The sequence below is a fragment of the Podarcis cretensis genome (genome assembly GCF_951804945.1).
Source record: "Podarcis cretensis genome assembly, chromosome: 3".
Taxonomy (NCBI): Eukaryota; Metazoa; Chordata; class Lepidosauria; order Squamata; family Lacertidae; genus Podarcis; species Podarcis cretensis.
In genome coordinates, this window is record NC_137172.1 from 85,931,861 (window position 1) to 85,945,188 (window position 13,328).

At 38.1% G+C, this 13,328-nt stretch overlaps 1 protein-coding gene across 5 annotated transcripts in view; it reads left to right on the plus strand.

Moving 5' to 3' along the window:
• Window positions 1-4,370: 4,370 nt before the first annotated feature.
• Window positions 4,371-13,328, plus strand: part of IMPG1 (interphotoreceptor matrix proteoglycan 1) — an 81,451-nt gene continuing 72,493 nt past the window's right edge. For all 5 annotated transcript variants that reach the window (XM_079970411.1, XM_079970413.1, XM_079970415.1 and 2 more), the window contains exon 1: window positions 4,371-5,067. In XM_079970411.1, coding sequence (XP_079826537.1) covers window positions 5,001-5,067 — 67 coding nt within the window. In that variant the 5' untranslated portion in view covers window positions 4,371-5,000. The remainder of the gene's footprint in view (window positions 5,068-13,328) is intronic.

Genomic DNA, 13,328 nt, shown 5'->3' on the forward strand with positions numbered 1-13,328 from the left:
ATGAATAGGAGATTGCTTATAGGTGTGCCAGTTCACTTCCTTGTATTTTGTCACAGCTCATAAAGATAAACAATATTAGGGATTCTGTTGCTAAATGTTCAATAGTAAGTAACCTTTCCCAGGCATCCTGTCAACTTCAGATAACATTTGTGCTGCTAAGGGAAACTTAGGGTGGTATTTAACTGTGTTTTACTTAGAGTAGACCCATTGAAATTAATAAGTATGACTAAGTTATGCTTATTAATTTCAGCAGATTTATTCTGAGTAAAACATAGTTGAATACCACCCTTAATCTTCATCTGGTTCATGTTGCAGGTGTGTATATGAGCTCCACTAACTTTCCACATTGAAAAATATTTTTCAGATGCACCTATCTTGCAGAACAGGTGATAAATAGCACCATTAGATGTCCAGATGATTTTAATTAAATGTATTTAACTATAGTTTGTCTCAACATAATGAGGAAAATGGCCCTTACATTAGTCTCTCCCTCCCTCCCTCCCTCCCTCCCTCTCTCTCTGATTCAGTTCTCCGTGTAGTAACTTAGGAACCACAGGTGTGACTTCAGAAGTAGGGAAGAAACACAATGAAAGAGCAGAAGTTCTTAGAAGCACAATGAAAAGAAGCTTCTACATACAATATTGTTCTTTTCAGAAAACACCGACAGCAGTACTGCAGGGTGTTTTTGTCATGCTGCTGCTTTATACATTAGGAATCAGTGGACACAAAGCCTGTCAAACTTTCCTAGCACAATCGTCTGAAAAGACAAGAAACTTCTTGCTTCCTGTGAAGGAAGCAAGGAAGTAGTAGATCACATGAAAAGTCCTTAATCCTCAGCATCTCCAGGTGGACCTGGGAGAGATAGGCCTGAGACCCCACAGAGTCACCACCAATCAGTGCCAACATTACTGAGCTAAGAGGACCAATGGTCTGAGTTAGTATAATGTGGCTTCCTGTGTTCTTTTGTTCTGTTGGTGAAGAACTGAGTCAGCCAGTCCTTGGGTCAGGCACTCTCTGATATGCAAGCAATAGCTCAAACCTTTTTATTTATTTAGGAGTTCAACTTGGTTCAGCCCTGGGCATGATCCAAAGCTCTGCAATGTGCATACTGAGCTTCCTGCAGACGGGAGATGTTCATGTCTTTTCTGTAGTAAGGTAAAACTCTGTACTAAATAGCCATTCCCATTACCACATAACGGGAGGATAAAAGTTCATATTCAGTCAGTTCTGATAGCTTGTCCAGCACAAGGATCCTGCTTTGTATATCCAAATAGTTTTCATGTGTGGGATGGGTCAGAAATGAGAGCAGCAACTACACTGCCGCCTACATATGTGAGATGGGAGTAATGGCAGCATATTGGATATGGGTCCAAGAAGTGTTGGTCTAGGAATATGATTTGTCACAGAGCCTCCTTGCCCCTGCTTTGCACATGTCAAAATCTCTATTACCCTACAGATACAACAGATATGATTACGTCTCCACTCTAGGACAGTCCGTGTGCATTTCAAATGCTCTCAGGCATCAGCACAGGGTCCCAGTTGTCCCTCACTTCCCATTTTTCCATTCATCCCATTACATCCCACATCAAAAGGATATTGGGGGCTCTCCTGTATGTTTCCACAATTGGTTGAAAGAGAGTCTCTTTGTGGGTGCAAAGTTTGGTCGCATAAAAGCTGCACCTACAGCAATTCCCTTTTGCTATGGGGGCCTACTGGGAAGAAAAAACAACAATAGCTGATCCCCCATCTTGGGAATTGCACAAACCAGCTGTTAATTAGGAATCAATGAAGCAGTCCACTCTGGTTCCTTTGTTTTACCAGTCTTAAGTTCAGTTTGCCACATTTCCACATCAAATTTTGCATTTTTTTATTTTTAAAAAGTCCTAATGAAAATCCACCAGGATTTTAGTGAAAATGTCTCATATTAGACACCTTTTTGCAAGACTCTTTCCCTACTATTATGCATTTGAATGTTCTTTTTCACTATTATATGCATTTTTATGAGCATTTCTCCCTAATAATACACATATCTGTACACATTTTTGTTGGGACCACTGCATCACAAAATTCAGAAAAGTGCAAATGTAAATTATACTCATGCCTCAGTTCTTGGATGCAAATTAGGTAGGTTTGCATTAAGATAGGAACAAAACCAAATTTCTCCTCCATCCCTAGCTATTACCCACATGTTCCGTGATAGGTGGAGAACAGATGGTGACAAATGAAATCTTCTGGCATTCATCTGTGTTTGCTTCTCTTGGCTGAATGAGTGCTTCAGCTTCAAGCACTGCCCTGCTATGCTTCACTTGTATGTTTATAATGTCCCATTGAAATACAGCCATTAAAAAAAAAAGCTTTGCCTCTTTAAGAATGTATAATTATTTATGACAGCAAACCAGCTAGAAGAAGCACTTCTAGATTAATTAACAGTGACCCATAATTAAACACAGCAGTACTTTAGAGAAGCAACAGTCCCTTGATAGCATTGCTTTTACTATAATGAGTGTTTATCATCCTTGTTTGCTTTCACAGTGGTAGTTATCAAGTTTAGTTACCAGGTTTTTTAATTGTGGAAATATGGATAAGGTACTCTAAAAATACCCAGGATTTACAGATAGCTCTCAGTGTATCAATTCCATCAGAGAAACATTCATGCGGCCCATTCCTGTCTTTATTTGCAAGTAAATAATTCCCACTAAATTCAGTTGAGTTTATTCCCATGTGAGATGGTGTTGTTCATATCAATGTGCTGCCAAAACTTCCAGTGGCTGTCATGGGAAGTTGTTTTGTGTGTGTATATACATTTTAATGAAGTGTAGGTGTTTTGTATGGGCTTTTCTAATGGTATGATGTGTTTATGTTTATGTTTTAAAATGTGCTGTTAAGTCTTATTGTGAAAAAGAAGATTTGCGGTCTTTTCAGAAAGTTGCTGTATATCTTAAGTTTATTAAAGTTAGCAATATGGAAATTTTGCAAAATATGTTATCAGTTTTTGGTAAATTTTAATGCACTTACAATCTCAATAGCAAAGTTTGATGAGAGAGTGCTGGTGCAAAGTAATTTTGTGCAAACACACATTAATTTAGTAATATGCTAAGTAGTAGATTATTCTGTTCTGAATATGTACTGGGTAACTAATAATCAAATCTTGTTCCTGCCAGATGGTATTTCAGTATCGGGCTCAATGCTTTTAAGCATTCTTCAAAAACTTTGATTCCATTTCTCTGCCTTTCCTAGTGACCATGATTATGTTTATCTATTTTGTTAATTATCCTTTAATAATGGGTATCTTGGCTACAGAGCAAGTACAAGGCTTTCAGAGAACATTCAGTCCTCCTCGAAAACCATTCATTGTCGTTGCAGAGGTGATGTTGCATTGAGAATTCCTGCAGTGTGTAAAAGAACAGAATCTTCTAAAGAACAGACAACTTAGTCTTTTCATCATCTCATGTTGTGATTTTTACATGGCTTAATTATGGTTGGAGTTGCACGTTGTTCCCAGAATTTATGAAAGAAGAAATATCACCATAGCTATAGTGCTGTTGGTATTCTCATGTGTAGCTCAGAGTAAATCCAGAATTCCATTGTTCAAGATGGCTAATTTCCTGGTACAAATTTCTCTCTTTATTTCCAGCAGGCTGGAAGAAATATTTGTTCAGAAAACATAAATCTATATTCCTAAAGACTGTAAAAAATAAAAATAAAAAACAGGCAGCAGGGTAGGTCAATTTGGGGTCCCAACAGCAGCGGCTTTGTAATCCTTGCCACAAGTACTGTAGATCAAAGAGGGCGATCTTTGTTTTCTTCTGCCATTGTTTAAATCCCAAGTAAAAATAGAACTCTGACCAGGTTCAAATGAAGGTTGTTCTGAGAGCAACTTGTTCCTGCAGCGCTAGGAAAGTTTCTTGCCGCCAGTGAATCTCACAGTGTGAAGCCTAACCAGGGCAAACAAAGATATGCAAGAGAACGAAAAGACCAATCCCATCATTATCCCTGCTTTTCTGGAAGACGTGTAACCTCTTTTTAACCAAATAAAGATAACAATACCCTGGCACAAATATAGGATAGGTAAATGTTACAATAGGTCCAACTATCATTATGGAATGGAATGCTGAAGTGTAGAAGGAAATACTTAGCATTAACAGTATTGCAAATTTTGATCAGCTTCAGGCTGCAGAATGCATTCCTCTTACTTTCCTGTCTCTGCCCATGAAAGCTTCTTTTCCCTCCCCACCCCCTCCTAATCTAATTTGGAATTGGATGCTCCAAGTTGTGACCGCTACAGAACTTTCCTGCTGAGTCATGACATTGCTTGCTCAGACATTGCTAAAGCAGCCTTTTCATGGTTTGGTTTGTTTGTTTTTAAGGGAAAGGCTCCGCACCGTCAGCTTGCTGAAAGGATGTTCGCTAGCTATGATTGCACCTCACCAAAGTAATGGGCTCTCCTACTGCCGTCATTTGCCGATGCTTCTTGATGTGACATAGGCCACATGACTGGGATGTCCAAATGGCAAGTGTTGACAGGTAATGGTCACTAAAAGAAGGCTTCCGTTGTTTATCATGGTGCTACTGAAAGTCTACTGGGAGCTGACAGATGCCACTCCAGAAGGTTAATAAGATGAAGGCAGCTCCTCCAGCTGGACCATAAGAGGGATTATGTCTGAGCAGCAGATAAACAGCTTATTCCAGAAACAGACACTGCTTTTTTTTCTTCTTGTTTAAACTTCGTCACTCTTCTCCGAATTCTCACTCCAGTTCTACTTTCATTCTCTCTGGGTGACAGGTGTGAGCTTGAGAATTTGCTCAGGTTTTCTGCATCCACACCTGTTATTACACATCAGGCCAGAGAGCATTCTAAACGACTTGGGGTTTGGCAACCCCTTTCGGGGGTGGGGGTGGGAAACGCAGCTAGTAGGAAGTTTTGTTCCTAAAGTCAGTCCAACATAAGTTCTGTTTCCTGAATAACCAGCCTTGAACATTGTGAATGATAAAAAAGCAGCATGCATCTGAAAAGTGGATTAATATTTCTTATAATTTGGCTCGCGCTCCAAGTTCAAGGAAGCAAAGGTGAGTATATCTTAAAATACATTGATGCTTCAGTTTGGGGTGGGGAAGCAGGGGGTTTAGCTGAGAGGAACAAATGCCAAATTTACTGTGCGAATGTTGAAATGTGTTTTGCACTCCAGATTTGGGCATGCTTTCATTGAAGAGTAATTTTTGCTATAGGATTTGTTATTCCTATTCAATATCGCTGTATTGCAGAAACTTTTTGTGCTACCCTTCATAAAAATTCCTAGTATGCCTGATTCAGTCAAATTAGCCTCTGTCGATGATGCACTTCACTTTAGACCTTTCAGTAAGACACATATAATCTCAAAACCAAAAAAGGCAATAAATGTGAAGAGGTAAGTATGGATTTCTGCTGAAAATGTTTAATCCAGCTAAAGTTGGTCATTTAAGTTAGTTGCAAATTCACTACCAACTTTTCCTTTTAGTTTCAGTGTGATTCCATTTCATTTTAAGAGAAACTGCTATAGTTCAAATTGCAGATGTACTTGCCATCAAGGTGTTTATGTGTTAATGATAATGCTGTACAGGGATTAAAAACATTATTTAAGTGTTTGCTGAGAAAGGCATGAACTAACAATGATAATAAAATGGTACATACTACTTTTGCAGTGAATTAATTTTAAAAAACAAACAAATAAAGTCTCACTTTGTTTTAGAATGGAGTCCTAATATAAGCAAAGGCATTTAGTCTACATCAGAACTGGGCTATCTTCCTTCTGATGAAGTGAAAAGTTCACATGCTTTGAATTTTGTGTAACAGAAACAGCATTGTCACTGTTACGTTTCCCTTTTTCTTTCTAGACAGAAAACAGCAATTGGGTGGGGGATTTTGTTATTATTTAGTAGTTCATTTGGTGTACTGATTTTCTTTCATTTTTAATAAATAGATAAATTCACATTGCTATAATTTGATTTTTTTAAAATGCAAGGATTCAGTCCACGTTCCAACTCTGGGTTTGTCCAACATATTTCCATGAAAAGTGAAGTACAAAAAAATGAGTGGATTTTAGACTGCCTCACTCATTATTGAATAATTTCATACATATACCAGACATCTCCATTGTGCAGGTAAACGTCAAACAGGATTCAGGATCAAATCTATTTTTATTGGATTGTCAAAATGAGTAGGGATAGATTAATGACAGTGTGTTCCCAATACTGTTTTGAAATAATATCTCTAGATGAAACAATGCAGTCATTTTCCTGCTATTTTTCTTAAGCTGCCTGATAATAGGAAGTATAATCATTCACTAACGTACTCAAATAGCTGTAGCAAACACTGATCAGAATCAACGTTGAGAATATTTGTCTAGAGAAAAATATAATTTAGCTAAGTAGTAGTACCACTTATAGTTGTCTTTTGAAACCATTGTTTGTTATTCCATCTTTCATTTTCACAATCCAGTTAATATAATCCTTTAATACTGTTTTAAAAATTGGGACACCTGGATGCTAGAGAAAAGTGAATGCTTATCTGCAGCAAGAGCTATAAGCAAAATGTGGGCAGAGATTCACTGCTCTTGCATTGAATGAACCTTTTAAAGCAATTAAAACAAACTTATTTGACAGATTGTCAATTAACAAGGGTATGAATCTTGTAGCCTTTTTAAAAAAAGAAATTTATTATACGGAAATATATGTTTGTTCTTATATAATTCTTGAGGATTTCAACCCGTCTGAAATTAGGAGTTACTGGATGACATTATAGGAAGAAGAAAGTGACAATCTGAAACTTCCTGATAGAGATTATGAATTATTTCCCCAAGAAGTCGTCATTTAGAGGATAAGGCACAAGGCAACTACCTGGGTCAGGAGGGGACAGGAAAAAGATTAAATAATAAAATCTCTTTTTTCTTATACTTTGAACCTGCACCAGACAGCTTAACTCAAGATTATTTCTGTGCATAGGGGCTGTGACAGATCAGAAGATTTATCTTAAACAGTGCTGGTATTTGTCAGTTTGTGTTATAGTCTTCCCAATGTGATTTCCCCTTCCCCATTTTTCATTTTTGGAAGTATGGCATGAAAATGCATGCACATATTTTGATACCCCTACCCTACCCGCTTGATACTAGAGTCTTGTGGCACCTCAAAGACTACCAAATTTATCATAGCATAAATTTCATGCCCACAAAGCAGTCCACAAATTCATAATGAATTTGTTAGATGGCAATCCTAATTCTACAGACCCAGGGAGTAAGCCTCGTTGAATTCAAGAGGACTTATTTCTGAGTCGAAATGGTTAGGACCACACTGTTAGGCTTTGTTGTTTTGGGTGCAGCAGGCTAACATGGCTAGCCTCTAGAGATTTGGGCAGATATATATTTTATTTAAATCTACTGCCAGAAAGTTGTCATTACACCTGGACAGAGATTAACACTATGAGAGTTGCATTAGGAAACTTCAATTATTTGTTCGGATGAAAGGACCACTTTGATACTGGGCTCAACATTTTCTTGCTTGAGTAAAGACAGAGACAGCAATTATGCAGCTGCCCCAGAGCACATTGTGATGTAGGTTCTCCTCATCCAACTATCTTTTGGAAACTTTCCACAACACTAATGTCATCTTCCAGGAAGGTCTGTCATGTTAGATTCTACACTGGGATGTGGACGGTCATGGCATAGCAGCTTACTGCGATGGTGTGTATACGGGCCTATTCTTGACATAGCAATCTAAGCCACATCCTAGAATTCAGTTTATAATCTTGGCTCTACCTCTGTTTTTCAGCAACTATTAGCTTTGATAATGGGTCTCAGACACGAAACACCGTTTCAGAATGAATCTGATACCCAAATGAAAGGCAGATGCAAGACATTCTGTCATACATGGACAAAGTGCTGCAAAAGCATTAATTTGACTTATATACTGACTTCCTACTTATATTTAAATAACTTTGTTATCCTTACAACAAAATTCCCCCATGACTCAGTTGAAATAGTATATCTTCATGGTTTGAAGGTGCAACTTCAAGAACATTCCAAATATCAATGCACAGGTATAAAGAATAAACTAAAATAATAATTGTAAGTCTTCTTGTTAGAGAAGTAGAGGGAAATACACCCAATGTTAGGAGGAGACTTCCAGATGATTTGATCCACATCAGGGATATAGGAAGCTGCTGTTTACCAAACCCAAATCCATCTAGCTTAGTTTTGTCCTTACAGTGATTTGCATCAGTTCCCCAGAGCTTCAAGCAGAGCCCTTTCTCAACCTGCAGATGCAGAGATTGAACCTGGGTCTTTCTGCCTGCAAGCCACGTGCTGTGCCACTGACCTATGGTACTTCCTCATCCTTTCTTAGCACATTAAAGCTATTTGGAATTTCCCCTTAGAGCTCCATGAATATTAGGCATAATTCCAATGGTTGCTCAGACAAGCTGGCAACATACACACATCCCTCCTAAGCAGAATTCTAGTCATATTTTTCTTCCACACCCTGAACTACTAATATAAGATGCATGATCATTCTTTTCACAATATTATTGACTCCTTTTGTTATACATGAAAATTATGTCATGGTGAAATGTTGCTGAAAGCATTAAAAAAACCCGTATATTGTATTTAATTGGGTCAGCCACATGTGAATGTACTATCTCTTGATGATGTTCCATCGCTTGATGGCTTATCACACACTGTGTTGCCTTTGCTGAAACAGTGCAATATTGTTGAATGGCATCAAAGCATAATTCACACATCCATGTTATCATCACATGATTCAAGAGTTATTCGGTGAGTCATATGAATGTGTGGACATGTTCTCTGTCTAAATTACTTACACATTGAGATCAAGTACCTCTACATTGTGTCCTTTCCTTTTCAGAAAAGAATACGAGGATCATGTGGTTCATGGAAGCTTAATGTGAGTTTTAGGTCAGAGAATAAATATTCACCAGTTTATTCAGACAGGCGCACAAAAGCTTTCTATGTGCTTTGAGAAATCATTCTAATTACTTCTGGCTTTCCACTTCCCCTCCTGACGGCCTCAGCAGTGACTAGCAACTGTTAAAGATCTCTGTTTATATAACTGACCTCAAGAAGAAGGTTAAAAATATCTGTACCAAGAGGCCCTCATCACAATTTTTCTTTTGTTTATGCAAGGCTACAAGCTTTTGAGTGCTCATCACCATTCCACAAGTTAATTTTTCTGTTCACAGTGGAAATGCTATAGGCAGTTGTATTGGCTGTGTTAAACACATGCAACCTGTTCTCTAACACAAGACCTGGGAGTGACCTTTTTGTATTATTGAAGTATTACTTATAAATATGACATAGGGATAAACTAGTCATCAAGATAGATATGTTTGTCATATTTATTGTATACCATCCATCTGGGTCCAAACTATTATGTTTTAAGATCAGGAGGAGGAAGCCTTTTGCCTACTTCTGAAAGAAGATATATACAATGAAGTGTTTGAATTGACTGTGTTGGTCAGTTAGATTAGATAGAGGCGTTGCATGCTTGACTCTTGATAGCATGGTGACTAGTGTCTTATTCCTCTGAGACAGGTAGACTTGATAATAACAGGGAAAATGTGGGGGGGGGGGACTCTGGAGTGCGAGAACAAGGCAACTAATGCTAATAACAGACCCTCTGTACAATAATGATCCAAATCAATAGGTCCAAATTAATATCGAGTAGTACTGTACTCTTGGCAGGAAGCTCACTCTATTGTAGTCTGTGGTCTGGTGTTTTCTTTTTAATTTCATAATTTTACTGTGACTTCAAACTGGTCAGAAGAGCATTGCAATCTGTATGCTGTTCAGCTGCCTGTGTGTTCATATGGATGCATTTGCATCCGTGTGCCCTGGAGACAAGCTCCATCTACTCCCCCAGGAAAGTCATGTGCCCATATTTACAGAGGACAATCCTACCCCAACCCTGGTTTAAAGACAAAGAACCATAAAGAGAGACATTGAAGTTGCTCATCAACAGATTGATGAGCTTACAGATCACCTGATCGCAGTATTCCCAATATGGTGACATGTACTGAGTTTCTATTTAGAACAATCATTTAACAGGAATCATTTCTAAACTAATTTGTATATATCCATTTCAGTTAACACGTGCAAATTTAATGTCTTTACCTCCTCTTTTTTGGTGATGTGCAAGTGACCAGCCTACAATCCCTATTCTAAGTCACTTCTATAGACTCTGTGGCAGGGGTGAGTGAATCGATGGATTGGGGTTTATTTGTTTCTATTTTTTCCCATTTTAAGTTTAGTTCTCCACATTTCCACATCCATTTGCAAATTCTTCTTTTTTAATCACGAAAATTCATCAGCGTTTTAGTGTGAATTTCTCCTAATACACACAGTTCTATATGGAATTTTGCCTAACATTTTTATGCAAAGCAATAATACAGTTTTATGGTATCTTCATTAAGGTACGCAACCTTTTTGTGCAATCTTTTAGAGTATGCATTTTTGTAAGCATTACTTGACTGGAAAACTCACTCGCTTGCAAAATACAGAGTAGTGTAGATTTCTAAGGCTGTTTATCTTTCAGTTCCTGTATTGGCACATTAGGTAGGTTCACCTTTAAATGCAAACTCAATTGAATGTCCCTCCCATCTCTTCACTGAGGAAGGAGCTGGTCAATGAAGAATGGTAACCCTAGGAAGTCAAGTGAGCAATTTGTTAAGAAGGCATTTTGAAAAGGCACAGAAGGGGCAAGTACCAAAATGAAAACTGTTGTTGGTAGACAGGAATATTTGGGCATACGGTACCTCAGTATATATACTTGCATGGGAGAATAATTAGTGTGTTTAATGTCCCTTCAATTGCTGTATTTTCTGAATTTTAAATTTTTTATTATTAATAACTTATTATTTATCCCACCTCTCTTAAAAGGTGTTGCAAGTGGCTTAGTGCATGAGTGTGTGTTATGTTTTTCTTCAAAGAACCAGCCAGCTCTTTCCAACTCGGCTCCTTTCTTATTTTCCCTAGAGGACCAAATCCTACTTTGAACTAGTCTTCACACTCTTTCATAGTATAAGTTTGGAACTGCCTTATAAAGAGGCAAAATGTTAAGGTCAAGGCATGTAATGGGGGTGATGGCATTTATATAGAGCCTGTATAGCTCTATACATTTGTTGTGCTTACTGTTGGTATTTTAAATAGTAAGATTCCCTAAGGGCCAGCTGCTTTAGTACATCCGGTTGAGAGCTGATGAATGGCTGAGAAACCAAACTTTTAGCAAGCTGTATCCTTTCGTAGTAGAAGGGAGCAGAATTAGTCCTACTCTAGCAGCTTCAAATACACAGCCAAAGCTCTACACAAGCAGGAGCTACCCTTTTAACTTGTATTATAAGAAAGGGAAAGTTCTGAATGTGAATCTTCCTCCCCCTCCATTGAAGTGAATGGGAAATGCTGCTACTGGAAAAATTTGCTCAAGTTGTATAGGATGTAAGTGATACGTCTTTCTTATTCAGCTGGCAGACTCAAGTATTATTTCTTTGTTCTGACTGTATTGCAATGTTCATATTATAATATAAGCATATTCTTGATTGGATTTGCCCATCTGCCACATTTAAATACTGATCTGTATTTAATTATTAAAGCTCCCTTTCCATCATTAGTTTTGCCTGGTAATTTAAATACAAGCAGTGCAGCAGCTGAAAATGTAATTCTTGTTCTTAGCTTGCTTAGCAGCATATATAAGAAAGCTAATAAAATTATCCACTTGATAATTTTTGGAAGGGGAAGTTGTCATCCAATACTGCTTTTGTCTCTGAATTTATGCAACTTTTCCCATTAGTAATTGGTCTACAGTGGTACCTCAGGTTAAGTACTTAATTCGTACCGGAGGTCCATTCTTAAACTGAAACTGTTCTTAACCTGAAGCACCACTTTAGCTAATGGGGCCTCCTGCTCCTGCTGCGCCGCCGGAGCACGATTTCTGTTCTTATCCTGAAGCAAAGTTCTTAACCCGAGGTACTATTTCTGGGTTAGCGGAGTCTGTAACCTGAAGCGTATGTAACCTGAAGCATATGTAACCCGAGGTACCACTGTAATCTGAAGGCAGTATGCCTTGCTAATCAATCAGGCAGTCCTGCCTGCATTTTGAAAGTATCTTATGGGACATAAATAATTTGCTTTTCATAGCTTTCCAGAATTGGACTGACCTTCAGGATATTATTACCCCTTCCTCCAAAATTATTCAAATTTCAGCAGGTTTGTTTTATGCGATCACCTACAGCTGTTTGGTCCACATTCTACATTTTGTTAGTCTTCTATTTTACATAACTATATTATTTATGCTTTTTGCTATGGGCAGCTGTCACAGTGCCCCTCAACTGAATCCACTATTTGTCAATCAATTTGTCATCAACCAATGAAATGATCTAATGATCTAATGTTTGATGCTATCAAGTGCTGCCATGAATAGGGCACCAACATTGAGGGCTAGCTTGTTCCAGGAGGACTGTCAAAAGAATTTAGGTGGCATGGCAAGGGGAAAGAGTTGTTAATAGAAAGAATAGTGCCTCAAAGACGTACCAGTGAGTCAACATTTGCACAGATTTGTGAATAAGAAAAATGTTACATAAATGTTAAGTGATAATGAAAAGTCAGCGGTGTGTGACAGATGTCTGCCTATCTACAATTGAATTATAATTGGGGAGGGGGTAGAATATTTCCACAGCTGTCCTCACAGTACAGAAATCAGGAAATGCCTTTGCAAATAACCAGAACTAAGTAAAAGGGCAAAATTATCATGCTTAGCCAATATGTCACATGCAGATACAACACTGATAATCGCATAAAATATTTGTTATATGTGGCAAATCTGAGGCTGGAGATTAGCTATCCATGCTTCTGAGGTTATTTGAAAATATATGTATTGACAAACTCATATATGTAGTGCTTCTAAAGAGTGAGAAGCTGGATGGAGCCCAAGACTGACAAGTCCTGCCATTAGCTGTGGTAGGACTGAAGTAGAACACAACATGGTTACTCAACAATGCAGGATACTCAAAAGCACTTCTTAAAACTGTTACTTTACATATTCTAGAATTGGTCATAACATTAAAAATGGATTCTAGGGCTAAATCGTTTCACAAATTACTAAAGCATGCTTACACCCGGCACAATTGAACAGCAGCCTCTCTTACTGAGAGAGGGAACTAAGCTGCCCCACCAAGTGAATGTTTTAAAGTGAGTGGGTGGGGTGGAGGATAAATGGGAAATCTTTCTCAGACTTGGATTTAAATCCAAGATGGAGGATACTTTGGGGCTTGTGATACCATGCACCAGCCA